At 38.4% G+C, this 25,033-nt stretch overlaps 1 protein-coding gene across 4 annotated transcripts in view; it reads right to left on the bottom strand.

Annotated features, from left to right (window-relative positions):
• Nucleotides 1-540: 540 nt before the first annotated feature.
• Nucleotides 541-25,033, bottom strand: part of LOC105254034 (cadherin-89D) — a 32,004-nt gene continuing 7,511 nt past the window's right edge. The window contains exons 1-22 of one of the 4 annotated variants that reach the window (XM_025412325.1): nucleotides 22,957-23,299; nucleotides 19,011-19,166; nucleotides 13,885-14,015; nucleotides 13,631-13,786; nucleotides 12,775-12,883; nucleotides 12,311-12,513; nucleotides 11,977-12,105; nucleotides 10,554-11,508; nucleotides 10,138-10,296; nucleotides 9,694-9,871; nucleotides 8,651-8,903; nucleotides 8,263-8,566; nucleotides 6,341-8,019; nucleotides 5,721-5,933; nucleotides 5,386-5,474; nucleotides 5,233-5,316; nucleotides 5,071-5,139; nucleotides 3,802-4,005; nucleotides 2,850-3,053; nucleotides 1,698-1,862; nucleotides 1,107-1,462; nucleotides 542-978 (exon numbers count right to left, since the gene is read on the bottom strand). In XM_025412325.1, coding sequence (XP_025268110.1) covers nucleotides 947-978; nucleotides 1,107-1,462; nucleotides 1,698-1,862; nucleotides 2,850-3,053; nucleotides 3,802-4,005; nucleotides 5,071-5,139; nucleotides 5,233-5,316; nucleotides 5,386-5,474; nucleotides 5,721-5,933; nucleotides 6,341-8,019; nucleotides 8,263-8,566; nucleotides 8,651-8,903; nucleotides 9,694-9,871; nucleotides 10,138-10,296; nucleotides 10,554-11,508; nucleotides 11,977-12,105; nucleotides 12,311-12,513; nucleotides 12,775-12,883; nucleotides 13,631-13,786; nucleotides 13,885-14,015; nucleotides 19,011-19,110 — 5,772 coding nt within the window. In that variant the 5' untranslated portion in view covers nucleotides 19,111-19,166; nucleotides 22,957-23,299 and the 3' untranslated portion in view covers nucleotides 542-946. Of the gene's footprint in view, nucleotides 1,463-1,697; nucleotides 1,863-2,849; nucleotides 3,054-3,801; nucleotides 4,006-5,070; nucleotides 5,140-5,232; nucleotides 5,317-5,385; nucleotides 5,475-5,720; nucleotides 5,934-6,340; nucleotides 8,020-8,262; nucleotides 8,567-8,650; nucleotides 8,904-9,693; nucleotides 9,872-10,137; nucleotides 10,297-10,553; nucleotides 11,509-11,976; nucleotides 12,106-12,310; nucleotides 12,514-12,774; nucleotides 12,884-13,630; nucleotides 13,787-13,884; nucleotides 14,016-19,010; nucleotides 19,167-22,956; nucleotides 23,303-25,033 lie in introns of those variants that run through there. The other 3 variants (XM_025412323.1, XM_025412322.1, XM_011262482.3) reach the window with 3 other exon arrangements.

Here is a 25,033-nt window from a genome sequence, read left to right on the forward strand (position 1 = left end):
CGTCTTTTTTACTTTTAGAAATTCAGACAAAAGTAGAGATCATTTATTATTGAAATTATTTTGTCTGTAGTAAAATTTTTGTCCTCAAAGTAGAATAATAAATAGCGGCCCGTTAATAAATTAATGTCCGTTATTTAGATTAAATAGCGAGAGAATAAAAACACGGAGAAAATTTCTTTTCTTTTCTTAGCGATTTGCAACGTATTGTTGTGAAAAATTAGAAATAAGTAGGAAACGCCTTAAATAGGATATTAAATTACATTATATGCTACATTTTATTACATTTTACAAAAGTGCACATATATGCATATATTAAATATATATGTATTAAATAATGACATATATTATATTATATCTATATGTATATATTAAATAAATCGAGGCTAACTTAATCGAGGATATATAACCGTTCGAAGAGTATGGACATATTCACAAAATATATCTATAGTAGTATATCGTTGTATATACTATATATTTATATTATACGATCTACGTATAATATAAATATATAGTATATACAACGATATACTACTATAAATATATAGTATATACGATGTGCTATATATTTATATTGTACATCGAAGAAACATTCACATTTCGCACTTTAATATTTGCGTTATATAAATAATCTTAATCGATATAATTACCGCGCCATAGTCTAATCTAATCTCGATTAATCAAAAAAGTAACATGGAAAATTGAAAACGGTGTCATATTTACAGAAATGAGTGATTTTCTTCGATTCAACGACGTGCAAATACTTTGGCAACGAGATGACACGCTTTGACGAGGAAGAGACCGTATACAACGTACAAAAATAATTGATTCTCCCAATTTATAAAAACAAAATTACGTTATCGACGAATAAGGACGGAAAATTTGCAGCCGTTATATATTCCTCGCGCTCCTCGGAGATGTTTCTCCGTTTTTTTACAAATCGACGTCGCTAATAGAGCATGTGGCTGGCGCTGGATGTACCTGCGAATGCGATTATCCGCTCAAATTAGACAAGTATGTACTATTAAGATGTATTTTTCGTTATGTTGCACCGAAATTATATCTGTTCCAGCTGCTCCGTCTCCTAATTTCGTCGATATCGGACCTACCGTGAAGGCTGGCCGTCGTAGGATTCGTTTGGGAGCCGGCCGAAGAGATCTCCGTTCCAGGGTGCTCGTGTATCACTGTCTCGGTGATGTTGTTCTCCGCCTCGGAATGCATGCGGCGATGTTCCGCTTGCCGTCTTTTCTCGGTGCCGGTACCGCTACAGCAACGTTGCTCCCGTTGCAACGTCATTTCGTGGGTGTAAACGGATTCGCCATTCGAGAAGGAGTGGAATCGCTGTCGTCGTTTAGCCGCTAGCTTTGCTCGTCTGCCAACCACGCTCGAGGTGTCGTGAGACCCGCGCGAGACGTCGTTGCATCGCTCGTGACGCTGAAGGGACTTGAGCGAATCCTCGTACCCGCTGAAAGAAGATGGAAGAAAGATCTTGTGTGGGCCATGGAACGAAGACTGGGGGAGAATTCGATAAATTCATGAGACAGTTATATCTTGAATCAATAAGATAATTCCAATTAATGACATTTTACTTCTTTTTATCATTTTTCTTGCAAATGTCTACCACGCGAATTCGATTTTCAAGCTTCGAATATCGAAACCGACTTGAAGGGAGACGAAAATATATTGAAAGCCCTACTTACTTGCTGCTCTCACCGCTGGAAGGACTGGACGAGTGACTGCAATGGCAGGAGGTACGTGCCACGATACCGGAATCCTGACCGCTGGAATGTAAGGATGTCGCGGATGCCTCGAGGCCTTTCAAGGTACCCGTCGACCGCACCGCGTGTTTTCCGCCTCCGCCCATCCTAAAAGTAGCTCGTGACACGATGTCGTCTCGATATATTGTAAGATACTTCGAAATTCTCCGATGCAGTAAACAATAATAATAGCTTTTCTTCGAAGTGAAGGAGTCATCGCGATGTGCTCCGATTGCATGATACATTGTGCGATTTTCTGTTTCTCCAACATTATTTATCCGATATAGTTTGAAAATTTATTTGAACAGAATTTTCTCTATTAAGATAAGAGACAATATATATATATTTTATTGTCATTGCTATGAAAATTGTTTAGGTGCATTTTTTTATACGCTTTTTATATTTTAAATATTATATTATTTAATTATATTTTAAAAATTATTTTATTCTTTATTGAATTTTAATTCAATTTTAATATACAAGGTTAAAAAATTTGCCAAAAATATTTCATATTTTTGTAATAAATTTAATATTTTAATATTTAATATTGCAAAGAATGGCAATTTAATTAAATAATATGTGATGATGCTTCTTGTTATCTTTTACATTGTTCTATATAAAAAATGATGGAGAAAATTTTATGTATATTTTATTTATATTTTATTATTTCAAACGTCACTTATCCAGAGATATCTCTTGTATATACAGAATGATCCATTAATCTATAAATAAACTAAACCACATATGGCTATATACCCATAATCTATAAATGCGTTTATCTCTGAAAGTAGACAAACACAAAAGAAGTAGCACATATGGAGATTAAACTGTTTCGCGGTTAGATAGCCTGTATTGTTTTAAGAGTGGAGGCGTTTCGGATTTCAAAGTCAACTCAATTTTTTTAATGAAACCAAATACGTTTTTTTAACATAAATCGATTCTCTTCGCTATTCTACGTATAAAAATAATAATTGCTTCTTTCGTTTGCCATACTTTAGAGATAAATTAATTTATAATGAATCACCCTGCATGTATAAATCACACGAAAAGCTTCTCGACTACCTTATAATAATCTTCGAACAGGTCAGAACTTACGTGTGAAAGCGGACGCAGCTGCCGCCATGCTCGCATATGCTTTGACGCCTGGGTACCTCGGGACAAAAGGGCTCGGGGTCATAATGGAGACCGTCGACGAAGGTAGGAAAGAGCGGCGGCTTCTGCAGAGTGCCGGCAGGATCCGTCAGGGCGAATCCGACCGGGCTGATTGTCGAGAACATGGCCTTGTCTCGTCGTCTGCGACTAACGAATGGAATTTGAGATTCCCAGTTCAAAGTAGCATTCAGTTTGTGGGAAATCAAGAAGGAAAGTCATCGCTCAGAACGTTAATTAAAATAATAGAAAAAAACATCAAAACAATTCGTGCTATCCCTTTCTTCTCATCCCCGTGATTATTTTTCTCAACATTTCCTCGCATAAGACTTGATAAATTTAGATTGAGAACGTATGTTAATGAGTGTTAATGTTATGTCCAAAAGAAAAGAAAAAAAAAAGAAAAAAGAAAGAAAGAGAGGGTAAAATCTTGCATAAAACATGTCCGGGGATTAGTATGGTAGTGTAGATGTACGAATTATCCCAGATAGCCAAATGCAATGAGGTTGCTGTCATGTTGTCAATAATTATTGAAGCAACTAATTTTAACAAACTAGAGACAAGGTGAGACAGCATTATGTCTGTTACGTGGAACTCACATGAATTCATGTGCTAATAACAACAAATTAATTGCAACGTGTCAACATATTGCTGACATGTTGTAGACAACGTAATATACCAATATTGCAGACCATTTGCTTCGTTAATTATTTGCATATAAAAGCAGACATATAGCTGCATTCGTAACGTATTCTATCTCGATGTCAGCAAGTATACTGCAAATATATAATAATACATGCATTTGTTTGCTGAATATGTCATATCAAGCTTGGCTATCTGGGATGGTAAGGGTCCATTTTAAACGAGATGAGGGCGAGCAAAATCATATTCCGCGTACCGCTTGTTGCGACGAACGCAGGTGACGCATAAAGCTGTTACGAGGGCGCCCACGAAGACGACGCAGCCGAGGACCACGACGCCCACTTCGAGGGTGGACAGCAAGTAACGTTGATTGCCTCTACGCGGAGCGCTACCGACGATCTCCAGCACGCGATACTCGTCCAGCTCACGTTTTATATCTGCCTTCTTCATATTAAAGACACTGAAAACGTATATATACGAGCTTTTTGTAATAATTTGGTATCAAACATGAATAGCGTAAAACTTCATATACGAGATAGAAATCGAGTTGAATGATCAATCTAGAGTAATCTAATTAAACTTTTGTAAAAATCGACTCCAAGTTATATAATTAAGAAAATTTGAAATTTTTTTATATAATAGTGTGCAACAAAAAGGAATTAGGTTAAGATAAAGAAAATCCTTGTGATTTTTATACGTTACAATTATTAAAAATGTTACAGCTTTTTAAACAAAATTTAAGATTTAAGTTGTAAAGTATTTCAACGTAAATTCTTATGGTATAGCTACGGTATGTGACATGCTAACAAAGTTTTACTTCGTTCAAAATTAAGTATATAGTTAAAACTTTCAACGCTCAAAAGAAATTTATTGTGAAGATTAAAGTTAATAAGATTTCCGTGATTAAATACTGGATTTATTACATCGCGGAAAAGTTGTAATTAATTTTATCTACATTCTATTCTATGGCTTATATCAAACCTATCACATTGTGATTAAGTTTAACATAAAATTTATGTTCAATAACCTTGAAAGCTTTCACATAATTATTTCTTGTAATTTCGCGAAAATTCGACAATTTCTTAATTTTGATATATTATTTTCACCATTTCGAATTTGTATTTAACAAAATTTTTATCATTTTTAAATAAACAATTGAATATTTAAATGAAGACTTAATTTATAACTTTCTCACAATAAACTCATTTAATACAAAATTTTGTTATTAACTATAATATTTGCAACACATTTTTTTATAACTAAAGATTTTAACAATTTAACTAATTTTAAATAGAATAAAAACTGAAACTATTTCAATATAACATGTAGCTGTAATATAATAAAAAAGCTTTTTAGGCAACTTTACAATTTTTTAAATTATATTTAACGTAATAGAAGATTTTTTAAAGTCGATATAGAAAACAAATTATGGAGAATAATTCCATTCTTTCATGAGAGTTTAAAAAAAAAGTTATTTTTGTTAAATATATATTTATATAATCAAAATAATAATATGATTAATTACTTGTTCAAAGTATCCATGTCCACCATAGTATTCAGATGTGGATCGATCGCGTACAAATAAACATCAGTGCTGAAAATTAAATAAATCGAAAATTCAATTGGCGACTGTACAAACTTGGAGGATATCATTCGTTCACCAAAATCGCTCGGCGGAATCACTTACGAGGCTGCGTCAATCAAGTTTTTTTCGATGTGGGGCTCCAGTTTTCTTACTCGCACGTCCAAACCAGTGACATTCTGCAACGCGCTGAAAAATTATAGTTCCTGTAAGTTCGCGATATTTCTTGCGATAATATATATATATATATATACTTACGTGGTGATGCTTTCGAGCTCCGGCTCGATCTCGATAGGTTTCCGCCCCATAACCATGACAATTTGCTTCTGATCATCCAACACGTACACCTACGAATTCGATAGCGATATACATATCGAGTAGCAAAACAGATTGTCGAGTGAAACGGAGAGAGAGAGGAGAGCTGGGGAGAGATGGGGTGTTTCCTGTCTTTCGAAATATCCCATTTCCCAGAGAGGAAATTAGCCCGAACGCTATCTCCAACGACAAGTAATTAAGATGTACCACGTGTATGCGTGTGAAAGAGAGAGAGAAGGAAGGAGACGGGTAATGTGGAATATGTACGACAGACTTACAAAGACATTGGCGATGCTGCTCCGTCCATTTTCGGCGCCCTGTCTGTCGGTGGCCTTGACGTCGAAGCCGAAGACGCGACCGGCGTCGCGGCCGAAACTCGCCACGGATCGCACTTGACCGCTGAGTGGGTCAATGGCGAAGCGCGGGGCATCCTCCCGGCCAAGAATTTGGTAGCGTATCTCGCCGTTTATCCCCAGATCCGGATCCTCGGCCTGCGAATCCCCGCCAAGAGTGCCAAATAAATCTCGCCGACTTTATCCGCTTTAAAGCTGATGTACAATGATTTCCTGACGCGCCGGGATCTTTAATTCGCAAAGGCTTTTTACACCGATCGAAACTTTCCAATTGTAGAATTGTTTCTCCAGATTCTCTCGTTCCATTAGCGCGCATTCTATTACATTGCAACTAACAGAATGTTCCGTATAAGTGGCATGGCATTTGCCATGTGAAAAAGCCATTTCGGAAAATCGAATAAAGCTTAAAAGAGAGACGCTCCAGAGAGACGAAAAGGTAGAAAGAAAGGGTTGGAAGTAACGTAAAAACCAAAATGGATTAACACCAGCTCACTTTTAGTCGCATAGCCCTTTGTGTAAGTGTGTGTGTGTGTATTTGTACGTACCTCCACTTTGACGACCTCGTAACCGTAATGGGCAGTAGTGGGTATAGCAGCGAGGATAGGCCTGTCCCTCGACTTGAACCTCGGCGCGTTGTCGTTCACGTCCTTTACCCTGACGACCACTCTAGCCTCGTTAGGCGCTAAACCATTTAGTCTCTCGCCGACGACCGGATAAATCATCACCGGCATGCCGCGGCCAATTTTTAATCGATCGACTCTGACTTTGGCCTCGTACCGATCTCTGATCTCTCGATCGACCTCCGTCATCAGATACAAAGAACCATTTTTCGGATCCACCGAGAAGTGCTCCCTGCCATCGGAACCGTCAGCTACCAAACTATATCTTATGTGATCGCCGTGATAATTGTCAGCCAGATCGAGCTGCGCTATTAGTAACGGCACGGAGGAGTTTTCGTCGACTTCCACCTCGTAATAACGGTGCCGGAAGGTTGGCATCTTGTGCACCTCGTTATCCGTTTCCTCGTCATCGTCGACATTCAGTACGGTAACGAGGATCACGGCCGACGAGGTCAAACTGATCGGCGAGCCCAGATCGCTCGCCGTGACGATTAAACGATGATCGCTCTTGGTTTCGTAATCGAGCTTGGCGATGGTCGTGACGATGCCCTCCTTGCTGTCCACCGCAAAGTACTGCTTCTCCGCGCGATCCTGATAGCTCAAGTCGAACAGGATCAATCCGTTTCCATTCCCGGCAAAATCACTATCGTTCGCGTATACCTTGGCCACTTGATGACCGATCGGGATGTTCTCCAGAACGGAAACGCGGTAGATTGGCAATCGGTCGCCATCTTTCTCTACCTCGTCGTAACCGTGGAACGTCGGTGCGTTGTCATTCACGTCCAATACATTAATTTCTACCTCCACGGACGAACTCAGACTCGGTAGACCTTGATCGCGCGCTACCACAAGGAGACGATGAGTCGCGGCTCTCTCGCGATCGAGAGTCCCGCTTATTCGTATTATTCCTTCACGAGGATCCACGTCGAACGAACGCGAGTTGCCGATCTGTTTCGAATCCTCGTGGCTGGTGATCAGTTCGTAGCTTAGATCGGCGTTGGCTCCAAAGTCAGCATCGAACGCCCGCACCGCGCCAACCGCGTGATTACGGTAGGTACCCTCGGCCAAGTCGAAAGTGTACCAGGATTTGTCGAAGACGGGCGCGTGATCGTTCACGTCCGTCACGTGAATCCGGACAGTGATATTGTCTGAGAGGCCGCCCGAGTCTCTCGCCAGGACAAACAGCCGGATATCTTTCTCAGACGGTAGACTTCGAGCGATGGATATCTCGGCCGTACGTGGATCGAGGTGGAAGTAACGGCGACTGGTCGAGTCGTAACGACGAGATCTCACTTCGTTCAAAATCGTTTCGTTGCTCAGACTGTACACTATCGTCGCGTTCGCGCCCTCGTCCTTGTCATCCGCCAGCAGGCGGATTATTGGCACGCCGATCGTCGTGTTCTCGGGTACCAGCAGCAGCGGCGAACGTCGCCCGCCATCGCTAGTCTGAGATGTTTCCCCATCCCCCATCTCAACGGATTCATTAGGGTCGTGTGATACGCGCACACCTTGATCCGGCAGGACCACCATTCGTATAAACTTTGGCGCGTTGTCATTCGCATCCAGCACCGTTATCCTCAAAGCACTTTCCGAACTTAGTCCACCTAAAACAAGAAATATCTTTCAAACATTCGTTTTCCGAACCTTAACGTATCAAATATCTTTCGAAATATTTCATATTAAACTTATGATGAATTTTTCCATAAATTATAAAAATATTACAAATAAACAACAAATTTAATATAACACAATATTTAAATGTTAGACAAACAGAAATATCTGATAAACAAAAATATTAAAAAATGAAATAATATGAAAGTTAATAGAGAACTTATGGGTACACTTACCACTATCAGTGGCGATAACTTGCAGGTCGTAACTCGTTCTCGTTTCGCGATCCAGGGTTCCATTATCGATACCCATGAAGAACAGTTGGCCTGTTAACGGATCGATCCTAAACAAGCCGCTACCCTCGCCTTGTAGAGCAAACGTGAAATCTCGATTTCTACCTTCGTCCTTGTCGCTCGCCGCGATCGGATTTGTCAAAGCGACCTCCGTTCCCGCAGGACTGTTCTCCATGATCCGACCTTCGTAAGCGGGCAGAGTGAATTCCGGCGCGTTATCGTTGTCGTCGTCGACGATGATTCGCACCTGAGCATTTTTTTTATCGATCACTCAAAATAACAATTGCACGAAAGCAACAGCAAAAGCGTATTTTAGACATGAAAAGTTTACCTGAAATACACCCACGCCGCGCGAATTCTCGGCGATCACAGTGACGCTATAGTTTTCCTTCGTCTCGCGATCTAGGCCTCGAGGAGCATAGAGAGAACCATCGTTCATAATGGCAATATCCGGTACGTCCTGCTGATTAACGATAAGGAACTGAATGTCAGATGCTGTGCCATTATGCGGAAGCACTTGGCCGATCAATGTATTGGGAACATTCTCCATCACATGGAAGACCAAAGGAGCGGTGGTCGTTCCTCTGCAATTAATGGTCATCGATTTTTTATTCGAATAGCGTTGTTTCCAAAGTATCGGGATTTTGGACACTTTCCCAGCAAAGTTAATCGGTAAATCAATCTCGCGACGACAATATGTCGAAAGTATAATATATTTAACGGATCTTTATTAATTGGAATAAGTCAAATGTTAATTGGCAAGATTTCTCCTAAACGCGACCAATAATCAGAGGGGAGAGAAATTATTTAATTTTTATTAAAGTAATTTAATAAAGAATTATTTTTTATACTTTTAAATGTAATTATAATTTTTTTATTTTATTGTTATACTTTGATAAGATTTTTATATTTATAACAAGGGTTATTGTTTTCTCTTATGGAAATAATATATATTTATTTTTTAAATTATTCAATTTTATTAATAATTATTTTTTAGTAACAAAGAAGGATATATATTTTTATAAGTTAATTTCCATATTCAACTATTCAATAATAAAATTAATATAATCAGTTTCAAAAATATTATCTTATAATAGTTTTATTTATGTAATTATTTATTTTGATTTTAATCCAAAAAGCCAAAAGAGAAAAGATATTCTTTCATAGATTTTTGAAAATCTATGAGATTTTCATCTTTATATTTGATATTTAATTGTTTTATATCCATTATATTTATTTAATTAGACTTTTAATTCAATTAAATTGCAGATCAATAGATTTTATTGAAAAGAAATCTGAATTAGTTTCAGGATTGAATATTTTAGAGAGAAAGCTCTTGTATCATATCCCGCAACGGGAATCGTGTTTACTTACTTTGTAAAAATGCCTCTGTCGTCATTTGGATCCACCACGTGAATCGAGACATTCGTAATCAGCGTCAACTCTCGCTCGTCGGTGACGATCGCCTCGAAGTCATATACGAACCGATCGAAGCGCTCGATCTCCTCCACGACGCTTATCGTGCCCGAGCGTTCCTCCACGGCAAATGGAACTGAAATCCGGTATGCATGTATGCGGCATGTGTTGCGTATTTGCATGAATAATAACCGGCATTTTATGCCTTCGTGTGTTTCTGGCCTCCGCGGAATATTAAAATTAGAGCGTACCTGAGGACATCCCCTCTCTTTCAGGTTTATCTGACGAGTTTATTAAATCTATCGCATTAAGGACGGCGACTATGTAGCTTTTAATTTCCGGGGGGCAGTACGCGAGATTAATTTTAACACTTTGCGCGTCATTGTCGTCACGTATACGTACCTCCCTCCTCGTAACTGTGCAGGAGATCATAGATGAGATCGTTAGTTTTGACGGCGTCGTTTAAGCGGATCTGCCCAACGCTGGTGCCTACGGGCACGTTCGCACCGACCCAAAACTCGTAGGGCGCGCCGACGAAATCTGGCTCCCACGAATCTGGACCTGAAACGTGAATACGAGTCAGCTGATGTTCCGGTAAGTAGTTTACAGGTGCTATCGAGCGAAAGCAGATTTATAAGGATCCGTTAATCTTGTCGGATACTTTGTAATTATTTATTTTCTCAAAACAATTACGATTATAAACATTCTTTTATACTATGTGAGCCACTTTAGTCATATAACATTTAGTTCCTAAACGCAACTGTCATTATATTCTGTTCCATTTAAGGAGCTCTATAAATCGTCCAACTTATACTTACCGTCTGCTCGAAAAACGTTCACCGTAACAACCGCCAAGGAGAATCTTTTTTCGCTGGGATTAGCCGGCTGATCCGCTGCCTCCACGAAAATCGCGTGTCTGCCTTCAAGTATCGGACTCTCCGACACCACGATTAAACCTGTATTTTCGTCCACCGCGAATGGTGGTTTGCGCAGCGTGGAATTGCCCGGTTTCTGTAACCGATAACGGACCAGTCCATTGGAGCCTAGGTCGTCGTCCACCGCGTGCACTTGGCCCAACGCGGTGCCGATCTTCGCGTCGTTCCTTGCCACCAGCTCGTAAAGATTGCCCGGTACAAAGATGGGATTATTATCGTTGGCGTCGAGCAAAGTGACCTCGACATCCACGGAAGATTTGCCGGAGGTGTCACTTATGACGACGCTTGGTCGGTGCTCGACAGCGTGAACCTTCATCTTCAGACGATCCCGCTTCTCGCGGTCCAGGATCGTTTGATCCCGGACAGTAAGCCAGCCGGATTCCGGATCCACGGAGAACGCGCCTGACGGATCCTCCAACCGGTAATCAAACTTTCCGTTTTCTCCCTGATCCTTGTCGCGCGCGATCACCTGTAGCACGCTGAAGCCGTTCGGCAGATTCTCCACGATGCTGATATTGTAGAGATCGACTTCGAACTGTGGCAGATTGTCGTTTAGATCCAGCACCTCTACTTCGACCCGCGCGACGGCCATCTTCAGCGGGTTGTCCACCTGCGACGCGTAAACTTGAAGATTGAACGTGTTGCCCGGCAAGGTCCGCTCGGCGTCGAGGTCAATTGCGCGTTTCAGGAACAGCGAACCGTTCTTCGGATCGATATGGAAGAAGCCTCTCTCGTTCCCGGATATTATGTCGTATCGCATCGGCACATTTATGTCCCGATCACGATCAACCGCGTGGATCGGACTGGTGAAGTTGATCTCTGTGAAGATTGGATATTCCTACGAGAAGAACGAGAGATCAATATATTCTATAATATTGCGTCAAAAAAACGAAATTTATTGAATGCAAGGTAATGTCTTGAAGAAATTTTCTTGAAAAATTCGAAATCTATTTATCCTTTTTCACTCTTTTGTCAAATTTAGATCGTGTTAATCATTAATGTACTTTCTTTACTTTTAATTTTACATATTAATTTTATATTTTAAATGTATATTTATAAAATAAAATTCCTCAGATAAAATTATGGTTGAATAAAATTAATTAATTCAAATAAAATATAAAAAGTGAAATAAAATAAAATTTGATCATCATTTAAATTTAATTTCGTTAAATAGAAATTATCCGCATATTTTTATTAATGTTACGATATTTAAATAATTCTCCTTCGATTTTCTGTTTGATTTCGATGTTAAAAATCCAACAATTTCAAGAACACCTAATATGTAAATACATTTTTGTAATCATACCGGTATAGGATAAAATTCATAGATCTTCGCCTTGTAGATGTCCTTCGTGAACTTTGGGTCAAGATCATCGTTGTCTACTACAGTTATTTTTACGGTCGTGTTCGTGCTTTTAGCTGGGACACCTCGATCCTAAAGCATTGCATTATTATATGTTATTGCATCGTAACGATTATTAAACTAATCTAATTCGGCATTATTCATTGCCAAATTACTACTGGACAATTTCTGATGATATTAATGAAAATTATTATAAAATGCAACACAGTTATTTAATTATTAAATTTTTTCAAACAGCAAAAATTAGAGAGAAAATGTTGCAATTTCGTGTACTCACGGTCGCGGTAATAATCAAATCGAATTGGCGATCTCCGCTATCGTAGTCGACCGGCTTGCGTAGTATCAAGGCAGTTCTGTGTCCGGATTCGAGAGAAAATTTGCCCTGCTCGTTCCCTTTCACGATGGCATAATAGACATCGCTGTTGGGCGTGTTCGGCTTGTCGCCGTCCAGCGCGTGAATTCCGCGGAATATCGTCACACCTGCGATTTCATTTTCTCATCAATTTCGCGTGGAAATCATTTTCGAAAGTCGCGAAAACTTGTTGAAAGATTCGACTAAAGCACATCACTTGAAAAAAATAAATATCGAACGCGCTCAAACGCACGGTGAATCCTGAACAAATATTTCATCTCCTCCAATCACGTGAATTACATGACGTATGCGCACGAAATAAATGGGATATTAATTAAGCTGAAATTTAGGTGCGCCAACTTCGATAGTATATGGGGTTAATATCTCACCGACTGGCGTAAGCTCGTCCACCGTTACGTGATAAGGCGCATCGACAAATTGTGGCGCGTGATCGTTTATATCCTCCACGTAGACCGTCACTGACAAATGCGACGATACCTAGACACATAAACGTAAGTCATACACGTTGGATCGTTGCACTCGCTATATTCGTCTCTCTAATCCCAATGCCGAATTGTCATGTCTCAGAATTCGGCTTTACGACGCGACGTATCGTAAAACCGACGCTATCGCGCCTTTTGGGAAATGAAAAAGGATCGATACCCGTAATACCCGAGAAACGAGACTCGAGATCAAGACTCACGCACGAATCTAGTACGCGCGAAAGTCGTAATTTAATCGAGTAAATAGCGCGCGCTGTGAATGGCAAGATAGATCCCGGCGTATTATTGATCGCCATTTTTACGTCCGCTGAATATCTCGGAGCGCAAATCGAGCGTTGAATTATTAAAAAAAAGTGAGAGAAATGTCATAATTTACATCCTTCGAAGTGTCGAAATGTTCGGAAACGAGAAATTATAGAAATGCTCGACAGGTTAAGAGGCTATTAAATAAGCACGGTATTACGTGCGCTAACCGGAAAGCTTAAGAATCGTTATATAAACTCTCATTACCGTGCGTGGAAAATCTTTAAAACCGGCAAACTCGTTTCGCACCACTCAATCCGATCGGCACACGTACAATTTAAACTCGAAACTAGACGCACGATAATCACAACTAAATATAATCCGAATAAATCGAATCCTATAATAACCAGTAAGTAAAAAATTTGATTAGGTCATTCTCGATTTGATCGCAAAAAAAATGCCAATGACCGATAAAGTCCTTTGTAATTTCGTAACTTGCCGAAGAATCACCGGTGCCCGAGTCGCAGGAAACTCGAAATTTTAACAGGTTTCTCGGAGATTCCGTGTCCACCAGATCCTCCAGTGATTGTGCCAGGACGAGGGAGACGTGTGTCTCGTTCGTTTCCTTGTAAGCGAAAAAGCCGGCGTCCTCCTCCTGTAAAATTTATATCACCGTCTCATGCTGATACACTCACTCTATACATGTAGAGATAAAAGAAAAGTTAATATACACAAAGAAATTGAGATATGTACCTTGTCGACTGACGTAATGACGAGTCGATCTCTCGGATGTGCTTCCAACGAAAGAATTTCAGTTCCTATTTCCAGATTCTCCGGTACCCTTACGAATTTCAGATACTCTCCGATGGGATAAAACTGGCATCCTAACGAGAGAAGAAAAAGATCTTAAGTTTCCCCGTAAATTGATTAAGGCAAGCGTAGGCGTGAATTAAAATACAATAGTTTATCGAATTATTCTTAAGTAAATCCATTTTTATTTCTATAAAGTAAAATAGAAAGCAAGGCAAGACAGCGTTCTATCAAATATGACGACATAAACAACGTTGTTTGTCTTCGTTGGTTGTCAATTTTCGACTATTTGCCGACATTCTTCCCTTTACTAACTTACTTTCAAAGTTCATGACAAGAGGAAATCAATATATGCAGTCAAAATAAAATATTTTCTCTAAGTAGTTGTCTCCTTGTATCGCAAATATAAAACTTTGCAAATAGTTTCATCCGAAAGGATATATGTATGAATTTTTCGACATCATTTTCATCCATTAATAAAATAAAATGCGACTTTTTATAATTATATTGTATAATTAAGAAATAAAAAATCAAATAAATCGAACAAAGTTCAAGTTCAATGTGAATAATTCAATTAACTTCCATGTGTTTTGCATTACATCTTGTACTTGAGGAATTCAATCTCTCTTTACGAAATTAAATTTCTCCGTAATACTTAAATAATGGGCCTTCTTGCTTGCACAATTTATCATGTAGATCAACTTGAAGCGCACACGTCAGAAAGATCTGTGTGATTCGATCCTCTCATGCAATCTCCTTGTTAGCAAAAAGTATCGAAACTCCCGATGAAATCTCTCACGTAGAGCATAATCTGTTGATCGCTTAAAGCACAACAGAAATGAGCGCAAAAACTATCGCGATGTCTCAACCTCCGTGTGAGAGAAAGAGAGATGTGGTTTCTTGTGTGAAATTATTTTCGCAATTACTTTAAGTAATACAAAAGCGAGAAGCACAGATATTTGTTTGAGATTTATTCGGGATTTGTTTATACTTGCATTTCAAATAATAAACGCATCATCCAGATCTGGGACACATATTTCGTCACTATAAAATGCGAGCCTGGACTTTACACTATTGTTGCGTGTTGCGGTGAATTCACATACAAACGACTAATTATCCAGCGTAATCTGGACTCGAGAGTGAAACATCGCTTCCGACTGCGAAAGGGAACGGATCGAGAGACGATAGCAACGAAAAGGAAGTTCTCCGATCCTATCTGAAATTTATTCAGAGACTCTCTGGGATCGTTCGGTCGATCGGATCGGATTCGCGCGAGTCTTCTCCGATGATGATTTTCGTGGCGATTTAATTCACGTGCAGTGCAATCTCGTTAAGATATATTTACAGCTCCCTCGTGTGAACGGAGTACTTTTTATCTTCTCTCGCGTTGTAAAAACGCCGCCCGTTGTAAAAATTCGTAACGATTTATTTCGAGCACTCGCAAACTGCGCCCAAACCATCTTCTTATTCTCATCTAAGCTTTTTCCACGGCGCTCCGCATCGGAGCAATTGCGAAATGTAAACATTTCCACTTGTTTCGTATATATATTGCAGAAACATATACAGGGTATATCAAAATGTAATATCAAAAAACGTGACGAAATAATATTATATATTTTTTTTTCTTTTTCTTAACATGCACGTTGCATTGTAAATATCTTTTATTCTTTAATAATATTACTTATTACTAACTTAAACAATATCACATACGTGATGCTTTTCATAAAATAATGCTTTATAAAATAATAATATACAGTGTATTTTTATTTATTTATCGATCTATTCTTGAAAAAAAAATATATATATTTAACAAGCGTTTCATTGCCGTCTTACCTTTCTTACACTCTGTATAAGAGATGCGAGAAAAGCAGCCAGTTTCGCATTAAGATTTCTTGCGTAATATTATTGCATCCGGATCTCATAAATCTCAATCCACTCATAGGTAAGTTCGGGCTTGATACATTGTTAATTTGCCCTATTTACGTCGCGGCGGGGCTAACTCCGGCATCATTAGTTATCTCGCTCCGAAACGCGGTCCCTTCTCTCGACAACAAGTCCCGATTCGCGTTTTGTAGCTCTCGATGCGATTCGGTTGGATTAAGCAGGTGGCCGTTTGCACTTATCATGCGTTAGACTTTCACCTTATCGCGGTGAATGTAACGTACTCCGAGGTGAACGTTAAGCTCATGCGTAGACGCGCCTTATACTTAAAGTGCACCTTATACTTAAAAAATTAATACACTTTATTTTTCTAATTCGATCTTATTGCTAGCTTTACATACGAACGCCTTCTTTCACGGACACGATCGTAACATATTCTACAAATGTCTTTTGTAAAAAAAAAAACCTCTATTTCTCAAACCTGATATATTACTCGCGCTTGCCTCGATATATAAAAAAGTGGAAGAATCTCCATATTCTTAGCCCGAACATCACCCCAATATTTTCTCTCAATCCCTACTTTTATTCCGACGTGCACATGTACAGAATAAAAACTTACGTTGATCTTGCGCAGAAAATAGCGGAAAAATACGTTGAGAATACGGAAATGAAAAGTGTGTGTTAAGAATACAGTAATAAAGAGATACGAAGAAGGATTCGACCGTGCTCGATAACGGTGAACGATAATACGCTGTCGTATCGGATCGGTTGCGCCTTAATTAATAATTTACTTACATAGCGGAACTAATTGCAAAATTCACGTCTAATTATCATCGGTGTTATAAATGCGTTAAAAATAGCTTTACACTTTCTAACTGTCTCGAAAAGACGCCAATCGAGGCATTTTCTTGCGAGGTGCGAATGTGCATCGGTCGCGCCTCTATACTTGACGCTTTCTGATTATTCATGTTTGCTGACAGATTACGCGGCTAATGTGCCGAAACCTTGAACAATGCGAGGGATTTAATCGAGCAGAAAACGCTTAAGAAGAAACTTATCACCTTAAATTGCTACAAAAATTTCAGCCACGTGTGAAATTTATATCTCATAAACTTAATATAAATAAAATAGAAATAGAAATAATAGAAATAATATAAAATAATATAAATAGAAATCTTAATATAATTAAATATTAATATAAATCTTAATATTATATAAATAGAAATCATTTACGCAAAAATAAAAATTTTTTAGATACGACTTTTTAATCTGATGTAGCCGCCTATTCTGTTTTTATAATGCTGTTATATTATATTATTAATGGATTGAGAAAATTAATGTTCAACTGCAACTTGTAATCGACTCCATTTCCACTAATCTTTTTAATTGCATGATCGATGCGATAATATTTATCCCGCGCAATAAGTGCTAGCTGCATTCTCGCAACCAGCATTGAATCTCCTGAAGCTTTACTTCTTAGAATCCGAGTGAGAGAGAAAATGAGGAAGGATTGTGGACGTGTTTTAAAGAAATCACACTTCGCGGAGAACGCGTTTCCTTCTTTCTCTCTCGTTTTTTTTTCCCTCTCTCTCTCTCTCTCTCTCTCTCTCTCTCTCTCTCACTCCCTCTGCCTCTCTCTCTTATGTCTGTTTCTCGAGTCGAGGGAAGAATTACTTTTGAAAGGCGAGCGGGCCAAGAAAATCGCGAGCACTCGACACATCTCTATCCACGACGAGCGTTATATGCCGTATGCGACAATGGATACGCTTTCCTGTGTACACACGATGATATCCACACGTACACACACATACACACACGTATACGCGTACGCGTGTCGTTGCATTTACAGGGATAAGCCCGCTCCTTTTCGAAGCTTTGACAAAAGTGGGCCAAGGTCGGCCGACTTTTTGCGCGCTTCTCCGTTAGCTTCTTCCGTTTGGGACACGCAGTATTCCGGTGTTATACGTATAAATCTCAAAAATATGTCTTCCCGTCGTATCTGTCGCGCGATGCGATTTTAAATGCCCGATCTTGATGTTTCAACAATGATACGACGTCGAATTCACGAAATTCGGTATTGTCGATGAAACGATAAATCTTTGGTCGCGAAGCAAATTACACGGGACGCACTTTGTCAATCTCACCGCTGCCACCAGCATCGTCGGATGACAAGAGTGTAACAGATGACCGTTCGCTGAAAGCGAAATTTACGAACGCGACGTGCAAAAATGCGCGTTGTGATTCGCGAGAAGCTCAATCAATTTTGCGCGTAAACGAATATATTTGAATCTAGCAAGATATCGGAATTCCAGACGACGAGAAAAAAAATCTCGTCGTCTGGAGAGATTCATTAGCGGACCGCCTACAAATTGATGTAGACACCCGGCCGCGATCTCACGATCTAAAATGGTAACGATGGGAATTAACAGCCCATCTCCGGCAGCTCCTTTGCTCGTACATATATCCGTGTGCAAACTAGGGTATGTGCGAGGTACGCGAGCATTGTTACCAGCGACAATGCAGAGGGTACACTGCGCAGGCTGTTCTAAGTAATAAAGGCTAATTAGACTTTAGTTCGAATCGTCACTCGGAGTGTCAAATTCACCTTCCAACTGAATGACATGGAAGCGTCATGAAAAAGCGTAAACTTCTCTTTCGGATTAATAATTAGCATATATTTAATTGGGTAATAAACATTTACCTAATTGGATTTCTCGAAAAAATACTAAATATTTATTAATAATTTTGATGGAATAAATTTCGCACACAAACAAAATTTGATAATCGATAAAATTAATCAAAATAGAAAAAACAACTTACACTTCGAGTAAACGAAATATACCGATATAACTATTGTATAATACTTTGTCGGATAAATATTTATAAATCTAGAATTAATATTTATATACTTGTCTATTTTTAAATTCTGTATAGCTTAATAGTTTATTTTCCGATCCTTACTCTTATTCTATGTTTGATTGTTTAGATGAATCGTGGAAAAAAGCGGGAAAAAAGTTAGCGTTCGGTTTGGGAAACGCATTGAAACGTTTATTTTTCCGCGTTCTTAAACCGACACGGTTTACTTTTCTATCGGCGATTCGATCTCCCGGCGATGATCTTTAAACTCGCAGAATGGATCAAAAAAATAACAATTACAGAAATCCATGTGAAAAATTCTACACACGTACCTGATATACACTGGACTCGAACGAGGAGGATCAGCAAAACCGTCGTAATCAGCCGGGAATGCGGCCCGGAAGAGTTGGACGTCCACCTTGGTCGCGACATTTTTGGCACCCTCTGCTTCCGGCGCGTCAGTCACGCCGTCGTATCCACGTACATCCCTGAAATTATTCGCCGTGAGTCGACGTCTGGCCCGAGGTCGACAAGCACAAAACCGTGACGATGCATCTCCGCAGGTTGCACTCATTATAATTATAAGCGCAAGGTGCAGCCTACGTGCGTAGGTAACCAGGCGCGTCGTGTAAAAGAAAAGCACGCGTTCTCATTCGCGATCAAGGGAACGAAAAGAAACAATCGTTTCGATTCGCGGGAAAAGTCGGTTTATTTATTCGACACAATTAATTTTGCGTTGTGCGAAAGGCAATTTCAGTTTTGCAATCGAGATTAAAAACTCCCACTGCAAATGCGCATTAATTTTGAAACTGCATTCCATACGTGATTTCTCTTATATCGGAAGAGAAATTGTTTACGTATTCTCAATTATGTTGTCTAGACTTATATTCGAGAGAAATAATATCCCCCTCGTGTTTAAAATCGAAACCGAACTTGTACGCGTAGAAAACAAATGCTCTTTTTCCGTCTTTTCTATAAAGTCTTAGAGTTTTATCGTATTACGTTTTTTTTCAATAAGATTCTTTAATCAATTTAGAGAATCCATTTTTCCTCTGCAATGAACGATTCGATTCGAACCAATCAGCCGAATCAATCTTCTCTATAAAAGCAGAATAATTTAAATATAATGTAGAAGAAAATTTAAAAATATTCAAATAACAATTTATCAAAAAATTATTTATCTTACTAATAATAATTTAGTAATAATATTTTTTAATCAATTTATATTGTTTCATTTTTCTTTGAATGATTTGGAAGATCGATTTAATTCAAATATTAATAGTTATATATATAATTATATATTTGTAGTATTTATATATTATATAGAGTTATATAATTATATATTTGATGTTAATATATAATTGGGGCATTGTTAAATAAATAAATTGATAGAGTTCTATTCCAGATCTTCAAAACTGATTGTGAGTTTAATCGTAAAATCTGGAGCTAAAGTTCAATCTATCTCCATCTAATCTTATGAAATGGCAAAAAAGATATATATAGTCCTTGCAAAATATTGCACCAATTTCACACTATTCGATGCGGATACTACCTGTCAATTGCCGCGTGTAGGAAGCTCGTGTGTGCGCGCCTAGAACATGTGAAAAAAACATGGCGACAAATCGACGCGAAGATCTATGCCGAGGTTCTTGCATACCCGCGATTTCACTTTCGACGAAACAAGCGACCGTAACTCGAACAAATTGACGTTACGCGAATCGTGCCTGCTTGATCAATATGATATTTTCTGAGGGAAGAAATATGCTCTCTTTAGGGAGAATTGTTTTTATTTGCACCCACGCGCGCGTGTCTCTCTCTGGAAACAAATCTGCATTTATATTAAAGTGTGATTGTTCTTTATAAGAAAAAAAAAACGCTCATGCAAGATTCAAAAAGGATGGAGAAACTACCGATTACAATCTTAAAAACGTTTCTCTTCATCACGCACTTTTATATTCTATATATTCTTTCCGTCTTTGCCGGATCAAACTTTCGCTCCGTTTCACGCATCGCGTTTCACGAGCAAAATGTCATTTATCTCGGCCAGACGCGGGTCACGTGTGCGTGTCGCGCATCAATGATCGTATATTATTGAAATTCCGACATAAAAAAAATTCACCGTGAAATGATAAATCTTTTTCGAAAAAGCTTGAAGAAGACAAATGGAAGTAAGACGTAATAGAGAGAGAAAATAAGACAATTAAAAATATTCAAACATTTCTCTCCAGATCTACATTAAATATTTAAATTGTATTCATCGTAAAAAAACACTCTTTAAGAATTGATTTTTCTTGAAAAATATTCACACCCATACCGTTCATAAGGCAAAGCAATACAAATTTAAAAAATTGTGCTCTTATTTTTGTATTAATTAAAGTAGCATTTATAAAAACTAGAAAAAATTAAACTTTTGTTTCATAAAAATTAAAGAACTTCCTGCACGTACAAGATTGATAAGATAAATAAGAAAAATTATTATTGAAAATATGTAAGAGATATACATTATTGTTGTATAAATTAAATATGAAACATATTGTAAGATATCAAGACAAATAATAAATCTAATAAATCGGATTAAATTAAATCGAAAAAGAAAAAGAAAAAATATATTTCAGTCTGTCTTTTTTTATTATTCTTGATTATATATTCAATTTATCCTTTAACATGTTTTTAAGAGAGTAAACTTAATTACAGTGCTGAGAATATTATCCATTATTCTTACAAAGAAAAGGACAAGTTTGTTGTCTTTTCTTTTGGAAAATTTTAATAGACAGAATTTTGGCTCGCGATTGCTCGCCAATATAAAATGATTCTGCTTCTCGCGACGTTTATTTCCCGGTGAAAATGTTGAGCGACAATAAAACGATGGTAAGTAACGCATTTATAGATGACCTTAAGATTGAGGAGGAACAGCGTTTATTGATTCGTCGATAATAAAAATCAGCCGTTTGAAGCGCGGATGGTCCATGTAGAAAGCTAAAAATGCGCTGCGTAGGTGTCTGGATCCGAATGACGGAGTCAAGTGCGCTCTCGGGTAATCGGTTCTAAAAGCGCGAACATACCGAGGAACATCCTTTCGAGCGAACATACATATTCCTTCTTCGATAGTTCTTATGACCCGTGTAATATCGATATGCTTCCTACATGCGCAAGAAAGCAAGAGAATCAGGAAAACTTTCGCTATTACGTGTTTCGCGAGCCAACAGTAGCTGTCATGCTAGGAGGTTTCCAGGCATCATCGAGCCGATAGAAAAATAAACTGCCACACAGTATAATTTACCATTCACCGCACAGCGCGGGGCCTGTTGTATTTTACAACTTTAATCCCGCATGAGCGATTCATTATCGAACAGAGAAGAAAGGAAATAAATGATTATCCAGATGACAAGGGACAAACGACATTGACGGCAAAAACGGTGATTTCTTATGTTGGACGCTAATTGGGTTGCACACTTACACACCATTCAAACGTGAATGTTGTAAAAGACACCTCTGACTTTTCAGAGAAATAAAAGTTCCAGAGTTATGAAATATTTGATCACACATGTATTATATATGAAACATTACGTATATTATATATAAAACGTTGTATTTTTTATACAATGATAAAATAAAGTGTGGATTCAAATCGTTGGATCGTTTTCATTTCATTTTGAAATTAGATTGAAAAATTATATAATGCAAAAGTGATTTGATGCACTTTTTCAAAAACTTGAGAAAATTAATGGAAGTTTTTATCAACTGTACGATTAACTTTCTCAAGTCTTTAAAAAGGCAAGTTAAACCACTACTGCATTGAATTTTTCGATAAAGAAATTAGAGTTGGGTCAAATCTTTTAATTAATCAAATTAAAAATACCTCGCGTTATACAACTATTATCTGGAAATAATTCATATTAATGAAGACTCTGTCTCTCTTAATGCAATATCGAAAACAAATTATGGAGTGTGTCTTGCTTTTGTATCTCCCGATTTCCAAACTCGATATCAGTTGCCAGCCGCTTTTTTTTGTTCGCTAGCGATAAAATGGTAAAACTTTCGCTCTAGTTCGTGCCTTTACGAGTGAACGGGATTTGTCGCGGTCGATTGGACGAGTGTGCACATCGTCGTTGTACGGCACGTTTTTGTCACGCAATTTTATATCGAAGAATCGAATCCACGAGACTCGTCGGACATGATGTGACACACTTGGACATGTCGACTTTTTCAAGAAATGTCAAAAAAAAACTACCCGTTCATTCGAGATGACCCGATCGTGGGCGGCGAATCTTCACTAACCTTGTATACAGAGCACCAGACGGAACCGCTCGACAACTTCGCACCGGAAACCCAAGGTCTCGCACTCCGAAGATATTCCGCACGACACTCTCCGATTGATCGCGAATGAACTCCGGCTTCTTCGCGCGAGATAATAAAAGAGCGAACGCGAATGACACCGTTTGTCGGACAAAATCTCCTTCGGGATACCTGAGGATGAGTCCGAAGAATGTCTTCCTTCTCCCTCGCTGTCCACCTGATGGACACTTTTGCCTAGTTTCGCGTTTCACGAGTGACTCTCCTCTGGCATTGGTCGCGGATATATTTGACCACTTTCGGTGCACTTTAAATCGTCCCCCTTCCCGCGAAGGTGACCCCCTCTTGAAATGTAACCTGTCGCTGTATCGGTTCCAGGTGATTCGTACCTAGTACACACGGCACCGTTTACGTGCCTCGTACGAGGAAGGAATGGCTAAATGTTCACCGTACAGCTATAGCAATGTATCTAACTCTCTTCTAGATTTACCCCCCTTCCGGATGTCCTTTCGCTTTCAACGGCCAGTGACCACCGATACCCCGCTCTCTTGCATCGTGTAGCAACGAACGAGCGCGACCTTACTTCCTTCGTTTAGAGACCCCTTTCGATGCACTCTCGCGGATCGTATTGCGGCAGCATGACTTTAGATCTTCGAGCGTTTAAGAGGTTGAAGGTGTGGTGCATTATTGTGACATACGTGTCAAGTTCATGGTCTTTCGCTTGGTTAAAATTCAGATTGATTAATTCCGTCGCGTTACTTTTGGGATGAAAATAAAAGCAAATTGATTTTTCGACCGATATATTATGTGCGTATGTTGTGTATTTATATAATAATCTTATATAATAATAAATTATACGTAATCCTCGAAATAAATTTTTTTTCATTTAGAATAGAATATTAATTAATAATTATGGATATTCAATATTATAAATAATTAACATTTAATATTATATATTTACATTTAATGTTATTATAAATATATGTATATATATTTTTTGATAATTACACATAAACATTTAATATATTTAATATTATCGAAAAATATTTTATTACATATTATTTATAATAAAAGATTTAGTTATAATATAATTACATAAAATCACATTCTTTAAATTTATTCTGTTTTGATCAGAATTGCAATTCAAGTTACATTCGGTCAACTGCTTTACTTTCGATTGCGTATAACGCGGAATGAAAGGATATATAAAAAATCAATCGAGCAGCGCAATCGCGAATCCAAATAATAAGGACAGATTTCACTGTGACGGTTCGTAAAACTTATCTTTGCTCGCATAGTGATGAGCTTTTTGCGATTGACGACAAAGAGGTGGTTTCACCATAGATATTTGCATGGCATTATCAAGCGTGCCAAAACAGAAGAAGAAAGTCTGAAGGCGGTATCTTCAGTTATCCTAATTTCTGTGTTCGTCGTATTACAAAGTTAATGATAATCGATATCAAGAGAAAGAGAGAGAGAAAGAAAGAGAGAGAGAGTAAAAATTGACTTACAAATTAAGAGATCTCCTCCAATTCGTGGCAGGAGAGTTAAATACCAAGTTCGTCGAACGCTTTCGTTTCTTTTACTGCATTTCTGGATCGTCGCGCAACTTGTTTGTCGTACGGAGGAAAGTAATAACCATCGGCGCCGTCTCGTCTAAAAGTAACTTTTCCCTTTTTTTTTCTCCGCGTCCATCTCGGGTTCCTTGCGTCCCGTTTTTACGACTTTGCGAGCCATGGCCCGAGGGGCCAAATAGTCGGCATGGAAAAATTATTGAAATTGTCGGTTGCAGAAATATACCGAATGCCTTCGAGGGCTCAAACTTTACAAAACATATCCGTAAAAGAGCGAAAGGAAATATTTCTCGTCGAGAGCGATCGTCAGGAACAAAACTGTGAATATAGAGGAATCGCTTGTGAATAATATGGCATCGTATTGACGTGATATGTAACGACAATTCGTCATTAGATTATGAATGATGCACGTCACAAAAGTCCATTTTACTTTTGAAAAGCGCAAACGTATTATGATGTATGGTACGCTTGTTATTCGCGTATATTAT

This window comes from Camponotus floridanus, unplaced genomic scaffold (genome assembly GCF_003227725.1).
Source record: "Camponotus floridanus strain SB8 unplaced genomic scaffold, Cflo_v7.5 scaffold5, whole genome shotgun sequence".
NCBI classification, from domain to species: domain Eukaryota; kingdom Metazoa; phylum Arthropoda; class Insecta; order Hymenoptera; family Formicidae; genus Camponotus; species Camponotus floridanus.